At 41.7% G+C, this 19,357-nt stretch overlaps 2 protein-coding genes across 2 annotated transcripts; both read right to left on the minus strand.

Moving 5' to 3' along the window:
- Positions 1 to 5,210: 5,210 nt before the first annotated feature.
- LOC115791993 (collagenase 3-like) lies at positions 5,211 to 7,906 on the minus strand. Its single transcript, XM_030746311.1, has 10 exons — positions 7,802 to 7,906; positions 7,432 to 7,679; positions 7,195 to 7,343; positions 6,889 to 7,017; positions 6,608 to 6,769; positions 6,360 to 6,483; positions 6,104 to 6,237; positions 5,835 to 5,994; positions 5,621 to 5,724; positions 5,211 to 5,411 (listed from the first exon to the last, which is right to left on the minus strand). The coding sequence occupies exons 1-10, from the start codon at positions 7,898 to 7,900 to the stop codon at positions 5,302 to 5,304; spliced, it is 1,419 nt and encodes a 472-aa protein (XP_030602171.1). The 5' UTR covers positions 7,901 to 7,906; the 3' UTR covers positions 5,211 to 5,301.
- An 8,296-nt stretch (positions 7,907 to 16,202) lies between these two features.
- mmp13a (matrix metallopeptidase 13a) lies at positions 16,203 to 19,147 on the minus strand. The gene is made up of 10 exons (XM_030746199.1): positions 19,027 to 19,147; positions 18,658 to 18,905; positions 18,421 to 18,569; positions 18,115 to 18,243; positions 17,834 to 17,995; positions 17,586 to 17,709; positions 17,334 to 17,467; positions 17,065 to 17,224; positions 16,851 to 16,954; positions 16,203 to 16,641 (listed from the first exon to the last, which is right to left on the minus strand). The coding sequence occupies exons 1-10, from the start codon at positions 19,123 to 19,125 to the stop codon at positions 16,532 to 16,534; spliced, it is 1,419 nt and encodes a 472-aa protein (XP_030602059.1). The 5' UTR covers positions 19,126 to 19,147; the 3' UTR covers positions 16,203 to 16,531.
- Between the last annotated feature and the right edge of the window lie 210 nt (positions 19,148 to 19,357).

Below are 19,357 nucleotides of genomic sequence, written 5' to 3' on the forward strand. Positions count from 1 at the left end.
GAGACAAACATGCAGACCCCTTGGGTCTGCATGTTTGTGGATGTTTGTGGATGTCCCAGCTCGTGTTTTTGAGCTTCTCAAATCTTTGGCCCTGCAAACACTATAACAGAAAACTAACAAACTAATATTTAAATCATCATTTTTAAATCAAGAAACTAAACTGAAACCTGCTCTGGAAACTAACTGAATATAAAGTGAACAAAAAAAAGATACTTAATCTGAGTTTGAGGATCTTGTCATCATCATGTCATGACAAATTTCCCCAGAAAACTATAATAATGTCACATCATGTACATCTAACATCATCATGAGTAATCAAAGCCAGGCTTCACCATAAAAGGAGCGTTTCCCTGGTCAGTGACAGCAGGTAGTTGTGCAGCATATCCAATCTCTAGCCTGTATAACAGCTTCTTCCAGCACTGAGACACAATAAAGAAACATGAAGACTTTGACTCTGAATGCTCTGCTGGGCCTGGCAGTAGCAGTTTACTGCTTGTCAGTTTCTCAGCTTACTGAGCAAGATGAAAGTTTAGCAAAGGCATGTGCCATGATGAAGGAGCCGGGTTATGTTTCTGATGGAAAGGTTGCCCATTTCTCCACTTTTAGGAACAACCTCAAATGGCAGATAAACAGCCTCACATACAGAGAAAAGACTCTTTTCTTTGCAGGCAGTGATTACTACAGATGTGTTTAAATAAGACCTGAGAAAATCAGCCAGCTGATTCTTTTGATATGGCAGCTCACAACTAGTATTAAAAATGTTACGTCAGCCTAATTACTATTTCTTTTCCCAGTTATGATGAGATCAAAAAGAACATGGATGAGGGATTCTCCAAACGGGTGGATGAGACCTTTTTGGGAATGACCTCCAAAGTGACTGCTGAGCAAATGATTCCAAATGTACTAACAGCTTTCTGGTAGGAATTTAAAGTAAGATAAAACTATCCAGTTATGAAGCTGTCACTGATCCAGTTATGATGGTGACTTTTTATCAGGAACACACACACTCACACACACACACAAACACACACACACACACACTACACAAATGTCAAGGTATCACTTTACAGCATTCAGAGTGAAAGGAAACAAAGCGAGGGCAAACTTGTATAAGTGGGTTCGGATTGAGAATTATTGCTTTTCTTTTATGGACCAAAACTGTTTATGTAGTTAACTATACAAAAAAAGGCAAAAAACTGACTTGGATGGCACTGTGCCTACATGGTTTTTCTCCCAGTACACTGGGTTCCTCTCACAGTTCAAAGATAGACAGTTTAGGTTAATTTGTGATTCCAAACTGGTGTATGTGACACAGAGAAAGTGCTTGAAGTGTACAGGATAAAGTGTTATGTGACTGTATGGTTAATATGTGACTTGTAGTCTAAAGAGCTTTGAATTGTCAAGACTTGAAAAGTGCTATATACATCCAATAAGGATATTGATTCAATACCTATATATTTTGATATTATACTGAAAGTGTACATTAGTTGAAGTACTCAAATACTTTACTGGAACTGCTCATATCTCAATAGTAACTGGTACAATGTTGAAATTTATATTTTAGTTTCAGTTAGTTTACTAAGATGGATAGTACTGCATTTCACATATCAATTTTAGATGCAAATTTTTTATTTTGCATGTTTTACTGAATATTTTCTTCTTCATGCACTTCCTTAGTGGATTTAATCCTGAGTTCCTTTTTCTTGTTTGCTTTAGAGTTCAATTTTTTTCCTCAGTATTTTTTGTTCATTCTTCTTGTGTGAGTTCCCCTACATTAAGTTCATTCATAGTTTGCTGGCTCTCCTACTCTCGGGGTAGTCCTCTGCCTCTCTGTCATATTTATCCTGACCCTTCCCCTCCTCCCACTCAGTTAAACATCACATTACACACACGTAGGTTCTTGGGGGAGGGGGGCTCGTGCTGCAGTGAGTATGGCCACCCCCTCGGCTCTGCTCGCTGTGTTTTGCTTGATGTCCCACTCCTCCTTTTTAATTGCATCAGTCAGTTCACAACGCATCATAGTACATATAGGGCCTTGGGGGCAGGTGTGTCACACAGTGGTTAGTGGGTGGCACTGCTGAGGTGGCGCCACTTGTCTGTTCACTGCTGCCTGCTCCTCAATTTTATTTACATTTTAGACATTGAGGGCCTTGAGGGACAGTGTGGATGGGCGCTGTTCTTCAGTGCTCATATTACATCTGTCCCTCCAATTTTAATAGCACCATAGCTTTCACACAGTCATAGACATTCTTCTCATTACATACACTCACATCACCCCAAACATGCTGGGTGGGAGGAGGGGGTGGGCGGATCTTCTCACACCCCAGTTTCAAGCACCCTGCCTTGGGTGGGGACTGGCTAGTTGTTCGGGGCTGGGTTGGCTGCTTCCCTGGGGTTGCCGCTGGCTATCTGCTGGTACCCGCTCTCTCACACTAGGTCCATGTATGGTATCCGTGCATGCGTGCGTGCGTGCGTGCATGCGTGTGTGTGTGTGTGTGTGTGTGTGTGTGTCTGTGTGTGTGTGTGTGTGTGTGTGTGTGTGTGTGTGTGAACAGCTGGGCCTTGGGTCTGTGTCTTGCTGAGCCTTGGCACCTGCGGGACACGGTTGTGGAGGGGCGGGAGTTACCCCTCCCTACCGCTCCACGCTGCTCCCCACTGATCGTTACTGCCACCCCTGGGGTGTGGATGCCTGTGTGTCCGGGTATGTGGCCGGATGTCTTGGTGTGGTTTCTGACCCGCTCCCTTGGCGGCTGCAGCCTGGGGGTGTCGGGCCATTCTTGGGCGCTTGGGGCCTCGGGGGCCGCATGCTCAGCTTGTGCTGGGGAAGCCGGGGGAGGGGGGTTGGCTGCTCATTGCCTCTGGCTCTCTGGACTCTTGCCCTTTGGCTGTGGGGGCTCCGTCTGGGGTCTCCCTCCTTCCTCCTCTGGGGTGTGCACGCGGTTGCCATCAAGATGTGTGGCCTCACGTCTTCTGAGCCCCTACACAGCAAATTTGGAAGTGTTAATTCAACTCCTGGGGAGTAGTCCCTGTCCCAAAGAAACCACACCCCAGCAGCCCCAATGACTTCAGGCCCATAGCACTCACCTCAGTGGTGATGAAGTGTTTTGAGAGACCCATCAAGACATTCATCACCTCCTCACTGCCCACCACCCTCGACCCACTACAGTTTGCATACCGGCCAGACAGATCCACAGATGATGCCATATCCTTCCTCCTCCACAAGACCCTTTCACACATAGACACCGGTAAGGGGAACTATGTGAGAGTGCTGTTTGTAGATTAGAGCTCAGCATTCAACACCATAGTTCCCTCCAGGCTGGTCTCTAAGCTGCTGGACCTGGGCCTGGGCCCATCCCTGTGCAGGTGGGTTCACAGCATCCTTGTGCAGGTGGGTTCACAGCTTCTTGACCAGCAGACCACAGGTGGTACGAGTGGGTCACCTCACCTCATCCTCCCTCACCCTCAACACTGGATCCCCCCAAGGCTGTGTGCTCAGCCCTCTGCTGTACTCACTGTACACCCATGACTGCGAGGCCACGTCAGAGTCCAACGTCATCATCAAGTTTGCTGACGACACTGCTGTTGTGGGACTAATCTCTCACAATGAGGAGACAGCCTACAGGAGAGAGGTCTCCCGCCTGGAGAACTGCTGCCAGGAGAACCACCTCCTGCTCAACGTCAGCAAAACAAAGGAACTGATCGTGGACTTCAGCAGGAAGCAGCAGAGGGACTACCATCCACTTGTCATCAGTGGTGCTGAGGTGGAAAGAGTGGACACTTTCAAATACCTGGGAGTGACCATCTCACAGGACCTGTCCTGGACTCATCACATAAACATCACTGTGAAGAAGGCCAGACAGCGTCTCTACCTCCTCAGGCGGCTGAGAGACTTCAAGCTCCCACTCAAGGTGCTCAGGAACTTTTACACCTGCACCATCGAGAGCATCATGCGTGGGAGCATCACCACCTGGATGGGAAACTGCACCAAGCAGGACTTCATGGCCCTAAAAAGGGTGGTTCGTTCAGCTGAACGGACCATCAGAACCACCCTCCCCAACCTGCAGGACATTTACACCAAGCAGTGCAGGCTGAGGGCCATGAAGCCCAGCCACCCCGGACACTCTCTCTTCTCCCTGCTCCCATCAGGCCAGCGTTACTGCTGCCTGAGGGCTAAGACTGAAAGGTTGAAGAAGAGTTTTTACCCACAAGCCATCCGTCTGCTCAACTCTGAGCCCTAACTGGACCATTATTGCACAATGTAAATATTATAATTTATAATCTATAATTCCACGTAAAAGTGTGTATAGTGTATAGTATATAGAGTATAGTGTATAGTGTGAATTACTTTTTTATTTTTATTCTTCTTATTTATATGTGTGTGTATATATGGTTGCAGGTACAAAATACATTTCACTGTGCATTGTACTGTGTATAACTGTGCATGTGACGAATAAACACTATCTTAATCTTAATCTTAATCTTAAACTCAGTCAGATTAGATGGAGAGCGTTTGTGAACAGCAGTTTTCAGATCTTGCCACAAATTCTCGATTGGGTTTAGGTCTGGACTTTGACTGGGCCATTCTAACACATCAATATGTTTTGTTTTAAACCATTCCATTGTAGCCCTGGCTTTATGTTTAGGGTCGTTGTGCTGCTGGAAGGTGAACCTCCACTCGAGTCTCAAGTCTTCTGCAGACTCCAACAGGTTTTCTTCCAAGATTGCCCTGTATTTGGCTCCATCCATCTTCCCATCAACTCTGACCAACTTCCCTGTCCCTGCTGAAGAGAAGCAGCCCCAGAGCATGATGCTGCCACCACCATATCTGACAGTGGGGATGGTGTGTTCAGAGTGATGTGCAGTGTTAATTTTACCAGAGCATCTTTAACACAAGTTTGTACTTCTGATTAAATAACCAGTGTGTGTATTTTTATGTGTAACACAACAGTAACATACTTGAAAATGTGCTAATTCTTGATATCAATTTATTTTTACTGTTCCACATTTGATCTTTTGGATACATTCATAAGTCGAGTCACAGTTAATAAATTTGAAACGGCAGTAATTAGCTAGTGCAATACCTAAACAAGTGCCATAAATAAAACATAACAATTTAAGGTGAACTTAATAAATCGAGTGACATTACAAAATAACACAAGTACAAAACAGTATTTAAAAGATGCTGCTGGTAATTGTGTAACAATAAATTTGGACATCCAAGAATATAATAATACATTTTTTTTTAACTGTGCCTCATGTAACATTCAAGATCTTCTGTAACAAGTTAGCCATGTGTCTGGTCTAGAAGTTACTGCAGGGCAGGAAATAGTTGTTCCTCAGCACACGGTACAGCCTCCCAGTACTCAGGCTGTACTCATGCATGTAGGGTCCACTGTAGAGGTAGGTGAAACCTGCAGAACAGACATGTTACATGTTAGTGCTGCATAACAGCTCAAGGAATTTCAAATAGCTGCAATCATTGTCAGCATCAATATTATTTATATAGCACATTTGATTAAACATAAATGAATGTGCTTAGCATAAAAGATGAAAGCATGAAACCCCCAAAAGACAATCACTGTCTCATTTCAGTGTTCTTCAATGCTGGAATGCTGCTCACCTCTGTGCTGCAAAGCTGCAGTCACTCTGGAGGTCATTCCCGAAAAGGTCTCATCCACACGTTTGGGGAATCCTGCATCCATGTTCTTTTTGACCTCATCATAACTGGGAAAAGAAATAGTAATTAGGCTGATGTAACATTTGTAATACAACTTGTAAGCTGTCATATCAAAAGAATCAGCTGCCTGATGTTCTCAGGTCTTATTTAAACACACCTGTAGTAATCACTGCCTACAAAGAAAAGAGTCTTCCCAGTTTGTTGGTCATGGAGGGCCGCATCGACTTTCTTCACTGTTTTGGGCAGACCGAAGCTGGATATTGGTTTAGGATAGCCTCTAACAAGATCATAGCCGCTGAAAGCCCACACTTTCTGACCTGTAAACAAATAAGAAGAGGACTTTATAGTAAATCTATGGAAAAGCAAAAAAAAAAAAAGGTTGACTTGAAAAGTTTGCAACACTCAGTGGACACAGGGAACACGTACCTTTAAAAAGCATTACATGGTCTGACTGAAGGTTCTCATAAGCAGCATCAATGTTAACAGGGGCACTGGGCCAGAAGTTTGTGATGAGAGTTTGCTGAGGTGTCATTGTCTGAGGGTGGTTACGCCAGAAGAAGCTGAGGACACACACACACACACACAAACCCCATAAATGATCTCAAAAAGCAGCTCTATTGTGGAGAAAAACACTCTTTATAGATTTCAGCACTCAGATATTTAAGCATTTGTTTTACGGTACCGGTCCTTAAAGAAGAGCATCTCTCCTCGCAGTGTGGCAACAGCGTCCAAAACCAATGTTGAATCACAGGCGTTTGGAGTAGGGGGGGCTGTAGGTCCAGGCTGAATAGGATCCTTATTTGGACCTGGAGGTAATTCAATGACATTGACCTTGCAGCTAAGTTGTAAAATGATTTGTGCACAAGTTCTTCTAAGATTTTGGGAAAATCAAATGGTGTTTATTAAAAAAAGGACGAAATGAGCACTCACCATAGAGGGACTGGATGCCTTTAACATCATCTCGAGTGAGGACAAAGGTGTCAGGATCACTGTATGAGTACACTGGGTACATGAGAGCACCAGGGTCATCAGAGTGAGACAAGCCCAGAGAGTGACCAAACTCATGGGCAGCAACCATAAAGAGAACATAGCCTAAAGCAGAAAACACACAATGACAGGTTGGTTACAGCTTAGTGTAAATCAGGTCACACACTGGCAGAGGAGTAATTGATTAAAGAGGACACCAAAGTTAGTAAAAGTAACAAATTTACCTGTGTTAGAGCGGAACGTGAAGGTTTCATCATCGTCAAAATGGGCGTCTCCTCCAATTCCATCACTTGGGGCAAAGGCGTGGGCGAGAGTGCCATCAGGGCCGTCAAAGGGGTAAAAATCACCGTGTGCTGTTCAAAGACAGTCAGATAAGACTTGACAAAACCAAACATGCACTAAAGACAGTTTTAGTCAAAAAGCAAAAATGTAACTGGGTGTTCTTAACTGATAGCTGTGATGACGGTAAGATGTTTATGGAATAATGTAAAATTCAGAGATTATATTATTGAATGATCTTCTGGCCTCACCCTGGCGACCGAAGGAGATCATGATGTCAGCAGTGCCGCTGTAGATTCTTGTGAACCTCAGAGGAGTGACTTTGGCCCAAACCTGCAGCGCTTTCTCAATAGAATCATCCACCTCTGCCACAGACATGTCAGGTGTGTAGTTCTCTATCCTGTAGGACAGAAGAATAGTCCAGAAAATTATTAGATGGATTCAGTACAATCACATTTTCTCACATCTTCTCTCTTTAGATCATTTACCTGTATGTGAGGCTGTTTTTCTGCCATTTGAGGTTGTTTCCAAAAGTGGAGAAATGGGCAACGGCTCCATCTGGAACACCACAGCGTGGCTTCTTCATCACGGCCAAGGTGTCAGCATCCAGAGTCCCGGTGATCTGCAGACCAAAGAATCTCTGCATCTCAGCCAGCTTCTTGTTCAGTGGGCTGATGCCCCGTCTGACAGCTGGACCCTCCTCCTCTGTCAGGTTGAAGAATTTCTTCAGGTAGCTCTGAAGGAGAGAAATAGTCAGAGTTTGATATTTAAATATCCATCAGCACATATAAGTTCATTGAACAAGTAAAAAAAAAAAAAAATAACAGTAAAAAGCAAAAAGAAGCCAAGGACACATACCTTTGCTAAACTTTCATCTTGCTCAGTAAGCTGAGAAACTGGCATGCAGTAAACTGCCACTGCCAGGCCCAGCAGAACACTCAGAGTCAAAGTCTTCATGTTTCTTCATTGTGTTCAATTTGTGTCTTAGTGCTGGAAGAAGCTGTTATATAGGCTGGAGTTTGGATTTGTTGCACAACTACCTGCTGTCACTGACTAAGGAGACGCTCCTTTTATGGATAAGAGGCTTTAATTGCTCATGATGATTTTACATGTACATGATGTGACTATTATAGTTTTCTGGGAAAATTTGTCATGAGATAATGATGACAGGATCCTCAAAATCTGTCATTTAATTTACAGATTAAGTATCTTTTTTTGTTCACTTTATGTTCAGTTAGTTTCCAGAGCAGGTTTCAGTTCAGTTTCTTGATTTAAAAATGATGATTTTAACATTTGTTTGTTAGTTTTATGTTATATTGTTTGGATGCTGTTTGCAGGGCCAAAGATTTGAGAAGCTCAGAACAGGTGTTTGCGTGTATGTGGATGTCCCAGTCTCATTAAACACGTTCAGCAGTGTTTTCTCGAGCTTGTGGTGTCAACAAAAAGTCTTGTGACAAAGACTAAAACTCAGACATTTCCTCTCTGCTTTCTGCTAACATTTTTCTCTTACGTGAGTTGTGTTGTGTGAGTCAGCTGCAGGTGGTTATTTTCCATCGGCATGTGTGTAATTATCCCGAACCCCTTTTGTCAGTGTTAAAGGAAAGCTGCATTTTGGTCACTGTTGCACAATACTGGACACTGAGATAAACAGTATTGACTTTATAAAGTAATGCAGGTAAGTTGCTCAGCAGCAGCAAACAGACTCACACACAGAGTGAACGTGTTTCAACAGAAAAGAAGCAAAGACATTTTTCAATCAGGAAAATACAATTTTTTTCCAGAGTAAGAAATAAATGACAGTATGGCAGTGATGCACACACAGAGACGTAAAATACACTTTTTGATTTGGTTGAATAACTCTAGATGAAGTGATGATGTTTATATAGAGAGATTTAAAATAAAAATTAGCAACAAAATTAAATTTTAACACATTTCAAATTATGTTTTTCAAACCAAACACCGCGAAAAGTGTACAAATTCCATTATTACAACACTGTGTTACACACTGAAGTAACATTAACGACACACACTAACCACTTCCCTGCATCATTCACCAGTTCTCAGTTTTCTGTAGATACAGTGCGGTAATTACTGAATATCCACTTTGTTTAATTTAATGTCATGAGAATAAATTCCTTAATGTTAGTCGTGTCTTGTTTATGGGTGCAACGTTTCATGTGACCTGGCCAGGTCACATGAAACGTTGCATGTCTGGTAAATTGTCTTAAAACACTTTTTTGATGAGAAATAAATCAGTGACAGCAGCTGATCCTGCAACCACGCACACAGGACATGTGTAATATTGTATTACAGAACTTAAGAAGGCAGTGTGTCTGGTCTAGACTCTATCTGTAAGCATGTTGTGTTGTTCACCAATTTCACTCATGCAATCACCATCTTTACAGACCACATTACTCAGATATTACTACCCCTGGTGCATTCCAGGCCTTCAAAATGTTGATCGATGCGTTCAATGATCAATGAAATGTGTTCTTAAATGGTGAGAAGGAAACCTGGTTTATGATACGTAAATTTGTGCGAAATGGGAGAACTGCTGCTCCTCACTCACAAATCGGGATCTCAACTTATGATTCAACTTCCTGCTTAGTTAAAACTCTAAATAGGAACTAACTGCGTCCCAACGTGAGCAGATAATATTTGAATTGCCCATTACACAAACCGTGGTTTAGTAAAATTTGGCTGGACATATTTTTAACAGGGCAAAAGCAAATATATATTCTCCCAGACATTTGTATCTGTATATCACCAGTCAGAGTTTAGGCCATGACACAGACAGTCACTGTGCTACTGTCATCTTAAATGATGCCCATACAACACCTTTTACAAACAAGTTTGTTATTGTAGTGTAACACTGTTCCAGTATATATATGCAGTTGCTTAGAAATATGGGCATTGCGCTATGATCTTTAAGAAATGTTTTACATGTTATAGATTTGCAGATTGATGATGAGAGGGGTTAAAGTGGGATTTGGTAGGTGGGGGAACCCTAAGATGGGGCGTAACAATGATCGTGTTTGAGGAAGAATCACATAGAAATAAATCATATAATAATATGTATTGTGTTAGATTTTAGTTTGTCTACAGGTTGTGATCAGCTGACCTGTGCTGCTACTCACTATTCATTGCTCTACTATTACTACTGCTATTCATTGCTCTTTGTGGATTTAGCCAACTGAATTCCACAACCTATTAGCAGATGTTTAATGCACCATCAAGGCTGATTTCCAGTCTCTACACAGTTTAATTATTCATTTAAAAAATTTTTTTTTTTCCCTGCTCTCGGTGGAGACGGACGTATTTTTCTCTTCTCCCCAGCCTTCCCTATCTACCCCTGCTTTTTGCTGCTTCGCTGCTTAGAGCATCTCTTCACACATCTCCGAACTGGAAATTAAATTATGGATCTGGTCAGCTGGTCTCTCAACACTACTGATGGCCAAATTCTCATCACGAGGAGATTGGGAGAAGGGGAACCCTCTTTCCTCTGGTCCGACTACACACCCGGCTGGTTATGTTATGGATTCCTGTGGGGATGGAAGATAACGTTCCTGGCTGCACTGTGTGGACGTGGTATATATATTGATACCAGGATTTCTTTTCCCGAATTGGACCTGGGGATACCTGGTATCCAGGCAGCTGTTCAGGCCCTAGTAAGGCTGCCTATGAGGGATGCAGAAACAGTACGAACTCAGTCAGACTCAGTAGAGCTGAATCGAAATAGATTACATCTGGAGGAGTGTTGGAGTGTCTGTTCTGTATGGCAGAGTAGAACCAAATTCAGATTATTGGACTTCTGAGAGGTAACCAGAAAACTGTAAGTCTGTCAGCAAATAGTTATGACGGCCTGAACCAAAACAATTGCAGTATTTGGAATTTGGCTCCCAGACGTCCTTGGATGCTGTCTATCTAAAGTGTCTCCTGGAGATGTTATGTAAACAGATGCTCTTCACCCCCCCGCCCCGTGTTGTGACCTGTATGAACTGGTATCCTGGCAACCAAGGCTGACTATACCATCTTATCATGAACATTATCATGAACTGCTGGTCTGGAAGCTGTGTGACCATCACAGTATCCTGCTCGTCTCCGCTGGCAGCCCCTCCCCTACCCACCCTAGTGCTCTCCAGGCTTTAAATGTGCTGCTGGTTTGCTGAGGTGTTTTTTGGAACCTTGTAAGGTGTTCATAATGAACACAGTACCAGATGATTTTTTTGAACCTACCTATCCCAGTGTATCTCTTTCTGTTTTCCTGCTAAAGGTAGCGCCGGTAAAACGGCTGCATGACCTCAGACACCTGTCCCCCCTGTTTGTGTTTGTCTCTATGTTTGTATTTCTTGGATGGGTGTTCTGTTAACTGTAATTTCCCCATTGTGGAACTAATAAAGGTATTCGTATTTAATGAAGGTGCCGGAACACCGTTCTGGATCTATCTCATCCATGTTAGCCTCTGATGATGAGCAAATTAGAAACACTTCATAATAACCATTTGAAAAGAATAATTTGATAATGAATTCACCTTTAGTTGATACTGTTTTACTGTTTGGTAACAGTGAAATGAAAATCTCCATTAACCGGTGAAAATTGCTTTATAAATCATCCATAAACATTTTGAGAATGATATTATAAAACTGAAACTGATGTTTATAATACAGTTATTAAAGAGTATATAAACAAACCGATTAAGTTCACCTCTCACTTTTAGACAGCAGAACTACATACTGGAAGTGAGAGTTACCACGACAGCTACCACAGGTTGATTAAAATGAGTCCTACTCAAGTAACTTTAGAAAATATTCCTCAGGTATTTCAAAATTTGTACGAGTGTTTCTCAATTAGACCTAAAAATAAGTTGAAAATTCAACTTCATGGTGGGGGATGTGGTGAGACTCTGTTGGCTGAGAGGAATTTTTGACAAAGAAATCCCAACAAAGTTTCACAGACAAGTTGTTTACTGTGAGTGAATGTCTCCCTCTCATCCGCCCTGTCTATAAAGTCTAAGATTATGACAGGGGCATTATTAAGGGGTCATTTTATGAGCCAGAGCTGCAGAAAGTCAAATTTGTCAAAGACAGACTTTATCACATGGAGGAAATACTGGAGAAACTGGCCTGCAAAATTTAATAGCTGGATCAAAAGTAGTGAGGTTAAAAAATTGAACAAAACAATGAATCCGCTCCAAGTGCCAGATTAAAACAAGGATGGCACGCCCAGGTGGGGGTTCTATGTCACGCTGCCCTCTAACCCCAGCTAAAAAGTATTCAAGAATAATAAAAACTCACTTAGAGCTTCAGGGTTCATGGGATGTTGCTCTACGTGAAAGTTTGTATCCTCATATATGGCACAATTTGCCTGAAGAAATGGAAAAAGAAAACCTTCGAGGCAGATTTTACTCCAATCTGAATGAGCTCAGCATGGAGCTGGAGTTTATCCTCTGTAAACTAGACCCTGATATAAAGCTAAGGTTTATTTCATTAAAAGAAAAAAAAAAAAAAAGAATTCCTGGGTAACAGTTTGTTTCACATCAGAGTTCAGCCCCCTTTGGTTCACACGTCAGGACTTCCTGCTGGACTTTTGTGGAAGTGTGACATGTGATATGCCCTGCAGACATAAACACAGGTATTTACCATCTGTACTGCTATACTGACGTTGTCAATTTGCAGGTAGTAGGTGATGCTTACACTCCTCTGTTGCTCACTCTCAAAAGAGAGGATAAATACAGTGATATAATTACACAGTTTTACAGTTTTTCTCAATTGCCAAAACACTTAAACCCTGTTGTCTGAACCAAATGCTCAGTATATATATATATATATATATATATATATATAGGTGAGCTAGGACAGGTGAGCTAGGATATTAGATTATTTACCTTTGTATTTTTAATTAACCACTGTGTTGTGAGATTGAACCTCTTTGATGATCGTCTGGGAAAAACCCTTGTAACGAGAGGCAGGAGGAAGAGACAGTGAGGTGGATTGTTTCGATCGGACACCTGGTACGTCATTATCATAAATCAGCGCAATCACGCACGGGCACACACGCACACGCCCTCTCATGCACGCGCGGGGCTTTTTTCACACCTAGGTGTGAAAGGGCCGCCTCCCTATTACTACTAGCATTTTTGTGAACAGTAAATATTATTTCTTAAAATTTCATGATCTGATCGTTGTGTTTTCTTTTTTTCTATGTTGTGCATAATGACTGTTCAGTAGTGTTTTACATTTTGATTGACTCGGGGTCTGATCTGACAACACTGTTTGCTTTTGAGCACTGCTTCAACTGTTTTGAGGCAATAGTTTAGTTTTGCAGGAAGAGTCAGAGGTTTTGTGAAAGTAGTTTGAAAATTGAGTTTTGTGTTTACAGATTAGAGACATGGTTTCAAGAAATGTGTCTTGGCAATTGAGAAAAACTGTAACAACCCTGAACCCTAACAACCAGTGGCAAGAAAGCATCTTGAAAATATTCAAATGTCAAGTCAAAACAAGACTGTGAATTTCACCTGCAAGAAAACTTTAGTAAAACTCTATTTCTGTCCTATAAAACTTCTACTGTGAAAAAAATATGATCCAGGATAATAACAAATTTGTACCTGACTATCAGGCTCAGGCTAGTAACTGTCGCCTGGGGCATCTGTGATATAAAGATGTGGTTTGGCCTCTATGTGCTCTAAGTCATTCAGGTGTGTTATGCTGAAAGACATATTTTAGACATGAGAAGCATGTCTCTGTTATATGAGAAATCTGTAGAATGCACTCTGAGTGAGTTGGATCTTTTCACTGCACCCTTATCTCAACTCTCCATTGAAAACAAATCCTACATGGAGCTCAGATCTATTTCTGCTGTGACTGACTGGGGCCCCCTAGAAGTTTTTGTACCAGGAAGCAGCTGTAATCATTTGGACCTGATTGATACTTTGCTGCACCTAAGATTGAAAAAAAAAAGCTCTCACAGAAAGACACCAGTTGAAAAAAACCTCTCTTCCCATCAGTATTCATACGTTCTAACCCAAAGAGGCCTACATGTGACAAATTTTCTCTGTGGCTGAAGAAAATAACCTTTGACTTTATCTTCAAACCATAAAGCCTTTGGCATAACAGCAAGAAGCATGGGGAGAAAACTGCACTAATCTATATATCACTGATTATAATCGCTGTCTGTAAAATAAATCACTTTAGACTCCTGCATTATAAAGTTTGGTTTACCATTACAGCTAAAATTATTTAAGCATCAGCCCTTTTGAATTATGCGTGACAAAAACAGAGCCCCTGAAGTACGGATGTCTTAATTGCAGAAGTAATCTTTCCACGCAATCATGACCTCTGGCATCCCAGTTTTTAATTGTGATGTTATAGCAGATACCAAAAACAGCCTGGCGTTATGGTCTACGACATGGACCACAACGTAAAGGCCTGGATGACCTCTAATTTCCTGCATCTAAATTCAGACAAAACTGAGGTTGCTGTACTCTGCCCCGCAGGTCTTAGAGGTGTGGTGTCTAGCCAGATACTTTCTCTGGATGGTGTTGAATTGGCTTCCAGTGACACTGTGAGAAAGCTTAAAGTCATTTTTGATCACAATATGTCCTTCAATGCACTTATTAAACAAATATGTAGGATCACTTTTTTGCATTTGTGCAATATTTCTAAACTAAGAAACATCAGAGTAATGCTGAAAAGCTAATTCACATATTTATTACTTCTAGCTGGACTATTTTAATTCATTATTATCAGGCTGTCCATAAAGCTCCCTGAAAAGCCTTCAGCTGATTCAAAATGCTGCAGCTAGAGTGCTGACAGGGAGGCAGAGCCTTCAGCTTTCAGGACCCTCTTCTGTGGAACGAGCTCCCAATTTGGATTCAGGAGACAGACATGCTCTCTATTTTTAAGATTAGGCTCTAAACTTTCCTTTTTGAACCCTCCCTTAGTTATGTCTAGGTTTCTGGGCAGTGGGTGGGGTTTCCCATGATGCACTGAGTGTTGCTTTTCATTCACCTCGTTTTACTCTGTTTATACCTTCCACAGTGTGTCTTTTGTCCGGTCTCTCTCCCCTTAGCTCTATCCAGTCACTGCAGATAACTGGCCCTCCCTGAGCCTGGTTTTGCCTGTTAAAAGGGAGTTTTTCCTTTCCACTGTCGCCAAGTGCTTGCACATAGGAGGTCATTTTGACTGTTAGGCTTTCTCTGTAATTATTGTAAGATCTTTACCTTACAATAGAAACCACCTTGAGGTTACTGTTTGTTGCGATTTTAAAATTGAATTTAAATGAAATGAATATTTCTGATTTCTGCAACAGCAGTTCTCCAAACACAGACTTATGGCTGCTTATATCAGTCTACTATGCAATAAAGTCTTATAAAAACCTTTTGATCCATTCCAACGGACACCCTGTGTTTAGCATTCCTCAGACATGTTTACAATCTTAAACATGAACTGAAGTCTGATAAGACTACACACGGCAAACGGAAACTCTAAGGAAACTGAAAACCCTATAATAAACTAGGAATCTAAATCATAAGCAAACTAAGAAACATGATGGAAAAAACTTAACAATAACAGAACTTCCACCCCAAAACACAAAGAGATTGAGTCAGTGGTCAGAGTGGCTCAGCAAACCAAGTCATATTCCAAACCACCAAACAGGCTTTTTTTCCCCACTGCTGTTTATCTTCAGATAATTCACTGGGCCCACACTGTCATCCTGGGCCGAATCGAAGCATCACATTCTTTTGAAGGATGTTCTGGTGAACTGTCTCAGAAAATATTGTGAGCTCTTTTACTCTCGCTGAGACACTACAGCCAATCTTATGGTTTCCCCACCTGCTAAACTCCACTTTAACCTCTGGCTGTACTTATTTTTCTGTTTAGCTGTAAAGTTGAGGTAAAGTTGGTTCTAGTCCCCGTCTGAGTGCATGCTGTCATTGGGGCCCTGGGAGAGACACTTAACCCACATTGTGTAAGTATGAATGTGGTTGTATGTTTGGTGTTCGGTGGTGGTCTGTGGGGCCGTAGGTGTGAATTAGCCGCCACGCTTCTGTTAGACTGCCCCAGAACAGCTGTGGATACATTGGTAGCTTACTGCCACCAAGTACGACTGAGGTGTGAATGAGTGTAAATGTGAATGTACATGAAAATGTAAATCGTCTTTGAGTACCTTGAAAAGTGCTATATAAGTCCAATGCATATTATTACAAACATACTTGAAAATGTGCTAATTAATGATATCAGTTTATTTTTACTGTTCCACGTTTCATCTGTTTTATACATTCATGATTCAATTCAAAGAAAGTCGAGTCACAGTTATTAATCTTGAAAATGAAACGGCAGCAATTAGCTAGTGCAATAACTGAACAATGACTGTGCCATAAATAAAACATAATAACAATTTAAGGTGACCTTAATAAAACAATGAGTGACATTACAAAATAACACGAGTACAAAACATTATTAAAAACATGCTGCTGGTAATTGTGTAACAATAAAATTAGACATCCAAGAATATAATAATACATTTTTTTTTAACTGTGCCTCATGTAACATTCAAGATCTTCTGTAACAAGTTAGCCATGTGTCTGGTCTAGAAGTTACTGCAGGGCAGGAAATAGTTGTTCCTCAGCACACGGTACAGCCTCCCAGTACTCAGGCTGTACTCATGCATGTAGGGTCCACTGTAGAGGTAGGTGAAACCTGCAGAACAGACATGTTACATGTTAGTGCTGCATAACAGCTCAAGGAATTTCAAATAGCTGCAATCATTGTCAGCATCAATATTATTTATATAGCACATTTGATTAAACATAAATGAATGTGCTTAGCATAAAAGATGAAAGCATGAAACCCCCAAAAGACAATCACTGTCTCATTTCAGTGTTCTTCAATGCTGGAATGCTGCTCACCTCTGTGCTGCAAAGCTGCAGTCACTCTGGAGGTCATTCCCGAAAAGGTCTCATCCACACGTTTGGGGAATCCTGCATCCATGTTCTTTTTGACCTCATCATAACTGGGAAAAGAAATAGTAATTAGGCTGATGTAACATTTGTAATACAACTTGTAAGCTGTCATATCAAAAGAATCAGCTGCCTGATGTTCTCAGGTCTTATTTAAACACACCTGTAGTAATCACTGCCTACAAAGAAAAGAGTCTTCCCAGTTTGTTGGTCATGGAGGGCCGCATCGACTTTCTTCACTGTTTTGGGCAGACCGAAGCTGGATATTGGTTTAGGATAGCCTCTAACAAGATCATAGCCGCTGAAAGCCCACACTTTCTGACCTGTAAACAAATAAGAAGAGGACTTTATAGTAAATCTATGGAAAAGCAAAAAAAAAAAAAGGTTGACTTGAAAAGTTTGAAACACTCAGTGGACACAGGGAACACGTACCTTTAAAAAGCATTACATGGTCTGACTGAAGGTTCTCATAAGCAGCATCAATGTTAACAGGGGCACTGGGCCAGAAGTTTGTGATGAGAGTTTGCTGAGGTGTCATTGTCTGAGGGTGGTTACGCCAGAAGAAGCTGAGGACACACACACACACAAACCCCATAAATGATCTCAAAAAGCAGCTCTACTGTGGAGAAAAACACTCTTTATAGATTTCAGCACTCAGATATTAAAGCATTTGTTTTACGGTACCGGTCCTTAAAGAAGAGCATCTCTCCTCGCAGTGTGGCAACAGCGTCCAAAACCAATGTTGAATCACAGGCGTTTGGAGTAGGGGGGGCTGTAGGTCCAGGCTGAATAGGATCCTTATTTGGACCTGGAGGTAATTCAATGACATTGACCTTGCAGCTAAGTTGTAAAATGATTTGTGCACAAGTTCTTCTAAGATTTTGGGAAAATCAAATGGTGTTTATTAAAAAAAGGACGAAATGAGCACTCACCATAGAGGGACTGGATGCCTTTAACATCATCTCGAGAGAGGACAAAGGTGTCAGGATCACTGTATGAGTACACTGGGTACATGAGAGCACCAGGGTCATCAGAGTGAGACAAGCCCAGAGAGTGACCAAACTCATGGGCAGCAACCATAAAGAGAACGTAGCCTAAAGCAGAAAACACACAATGACAGGTTGGTTACAGCTTAGTGTAAATCAGGTCACACACTGGCAGAGGAGTAATTGATTAAAGAGGACACCAAAGTTAGTAAAAGTAACAAATTTACCTGTGTTAGAGCGGAACGTGAAGGTTTCATCATCGTCAAAATGGGCGTCTCCTCCAATTCCATCACTTGGGGCAAAGGCGTGGGCGAGAGTGCCATCAGGGCCGTCAAAGGGGTAAAAATCACCGTGTGCTGTTCAAAGACAGTCAGATAAGACTTGGCAAAACCAAACATGCACTAAAGACAGTTTTAGTCAAAAAGCAAAAATGTAACCGGGTGTTCTTAACTGATAGCTGTGATGACGGTAAGATGTTTATGGAATAATGTAAAATTCAGAGATTATATTATTGAATGATCTTCTGGCCTCACCCTGGCGACCGAAGGAGATCATGATGTCAGCAGTGCCGCTGTAGATTCTTGTGAACCTCAGAGGAGTGACTTTGGCCCAAACCTGCAGCGCTTTCTCAATAGAATCATCCACCTCTGCCACAGACATGTCAGGTGTGTAGTTCTCTATCCTGTAGGACAGAAGAATAGTCCAGAAAATTATTAGATGGATTCAGTACAATCACATTTTCTCACATCTTCTCTCTTTAGATCATTTACCTGTATGTGAGGCTGTTTTTCTGCCATTTGAGGTTGTTTCCAAAAGTGGAGAAATGGGCAACGGCTCCATCTGGAACACCACAGCGTGGCTTCTTCATCACGGCCAAGGTGTCAGCATCCAGAGTCCCGGTGATCTGCAGACCAAAGAATCTCTGCATCTCAGCCAGCTTCTTGTTCAGTGGGCTGATGCCCCGTCTGACAGCTGGACCCTCCTCCTCTGTCAGGTTGAAGAATTTCTTCAGGTAGCTCTGAAGGAGAGAAATAGTCAGAGGTTGATATTTAAATATCCATCAGCACATATAAGTTCATTGAACAAGTAAAAAAAAAAAAAATAACAGTAAAAAGCAAAAAGAAGCCAAGGACACATACCTTTGCTAAACTTTCATCTTGCTCAGTAAGCTGAGAAACTGGCATGCAGTAAACTGCCACTGCCAGGCCCAGCAGAACACTCAGAGTCAAAGTCTTCATGTTTCTTCGTTGTGTTCAATTTGTGTCTCAGTGCTGGAAGAAGCTGTTATATAGGCTGGAGTTTGGATTTGTTGCACAACTACCTGCTGTCACTGACTAAGGAGACGCTCCTTTTATGGATAAGAGGGGAAACCTGGCTTTGATTGCTCATGATGATGTTACATGTACATGATGTGACATGATTTTGGAAGTTTGCAGGGCAAATTAAGGAAATGAGATACAATGAGAACAG

The sequence above is a fragment of the Archocentrus centrarchus genome, chromosome 14 (genome assembly GCF_007364275.1).
Source record: "Archocentrus centrarchus isolate MPI-CPG fArcCen1 chromosome 14, fArcCen1, whole genome shotgun sequence".
NCBI lineage: Eukaryota > Metazoa > Chordata > Actinopteri > Cichliformes > Cichlidae > Archocentrus > Archocentrus centrarchus.

Excerpts from the sequence above, each read along its gene's own strand:
- LOC115791993 (XM_030746311.1), bottom strand. The coding sequence starts at position 7,900 with ATGAAGACTTTGACTCTGAGTGTTCTGCTGGGCCTGGCAGTGGCAGTT. Across the intron at positions 6,770-6,888 it reads CACGTTCCGCTCTAACACAG|GCTATGTTCTCTTTATGGTT; the intron begins GTAAATTTGTTA and ends TTTCTGCTTTAG. Across the intron at positions 6,484-6,607 it reads AGGCATCCAGTCCCTCTATG|GTCCAAATAAGGATCCTATT; the intron begins GTGAGTGCTCAT and ends AATTACCTCCAG.
- mmp13a (XM_030746199.1), bottom strand. The coding sequence starts at position 19,125 with ATGAAGACTTTGACTCTGAGTGTTCTGCTGGGCCTGGCAGTGGCAGTT. Across the intron at positions 18,244-18,420 it reads GATCTCCTTCGGTCGCCAGG|CACACGGTGATTTTTACCCC; the intron begins GTGAGGCCAGAA and ends GTCTTTGAACAG. Across the intron at positions 17,710-17,833 it reads AGGCATCCAGTCCCTCTATG|GTCCAAATAAGGATCCTATT; the intron begins GTGAGTGCTCAT and ends AATTACCTCCAG.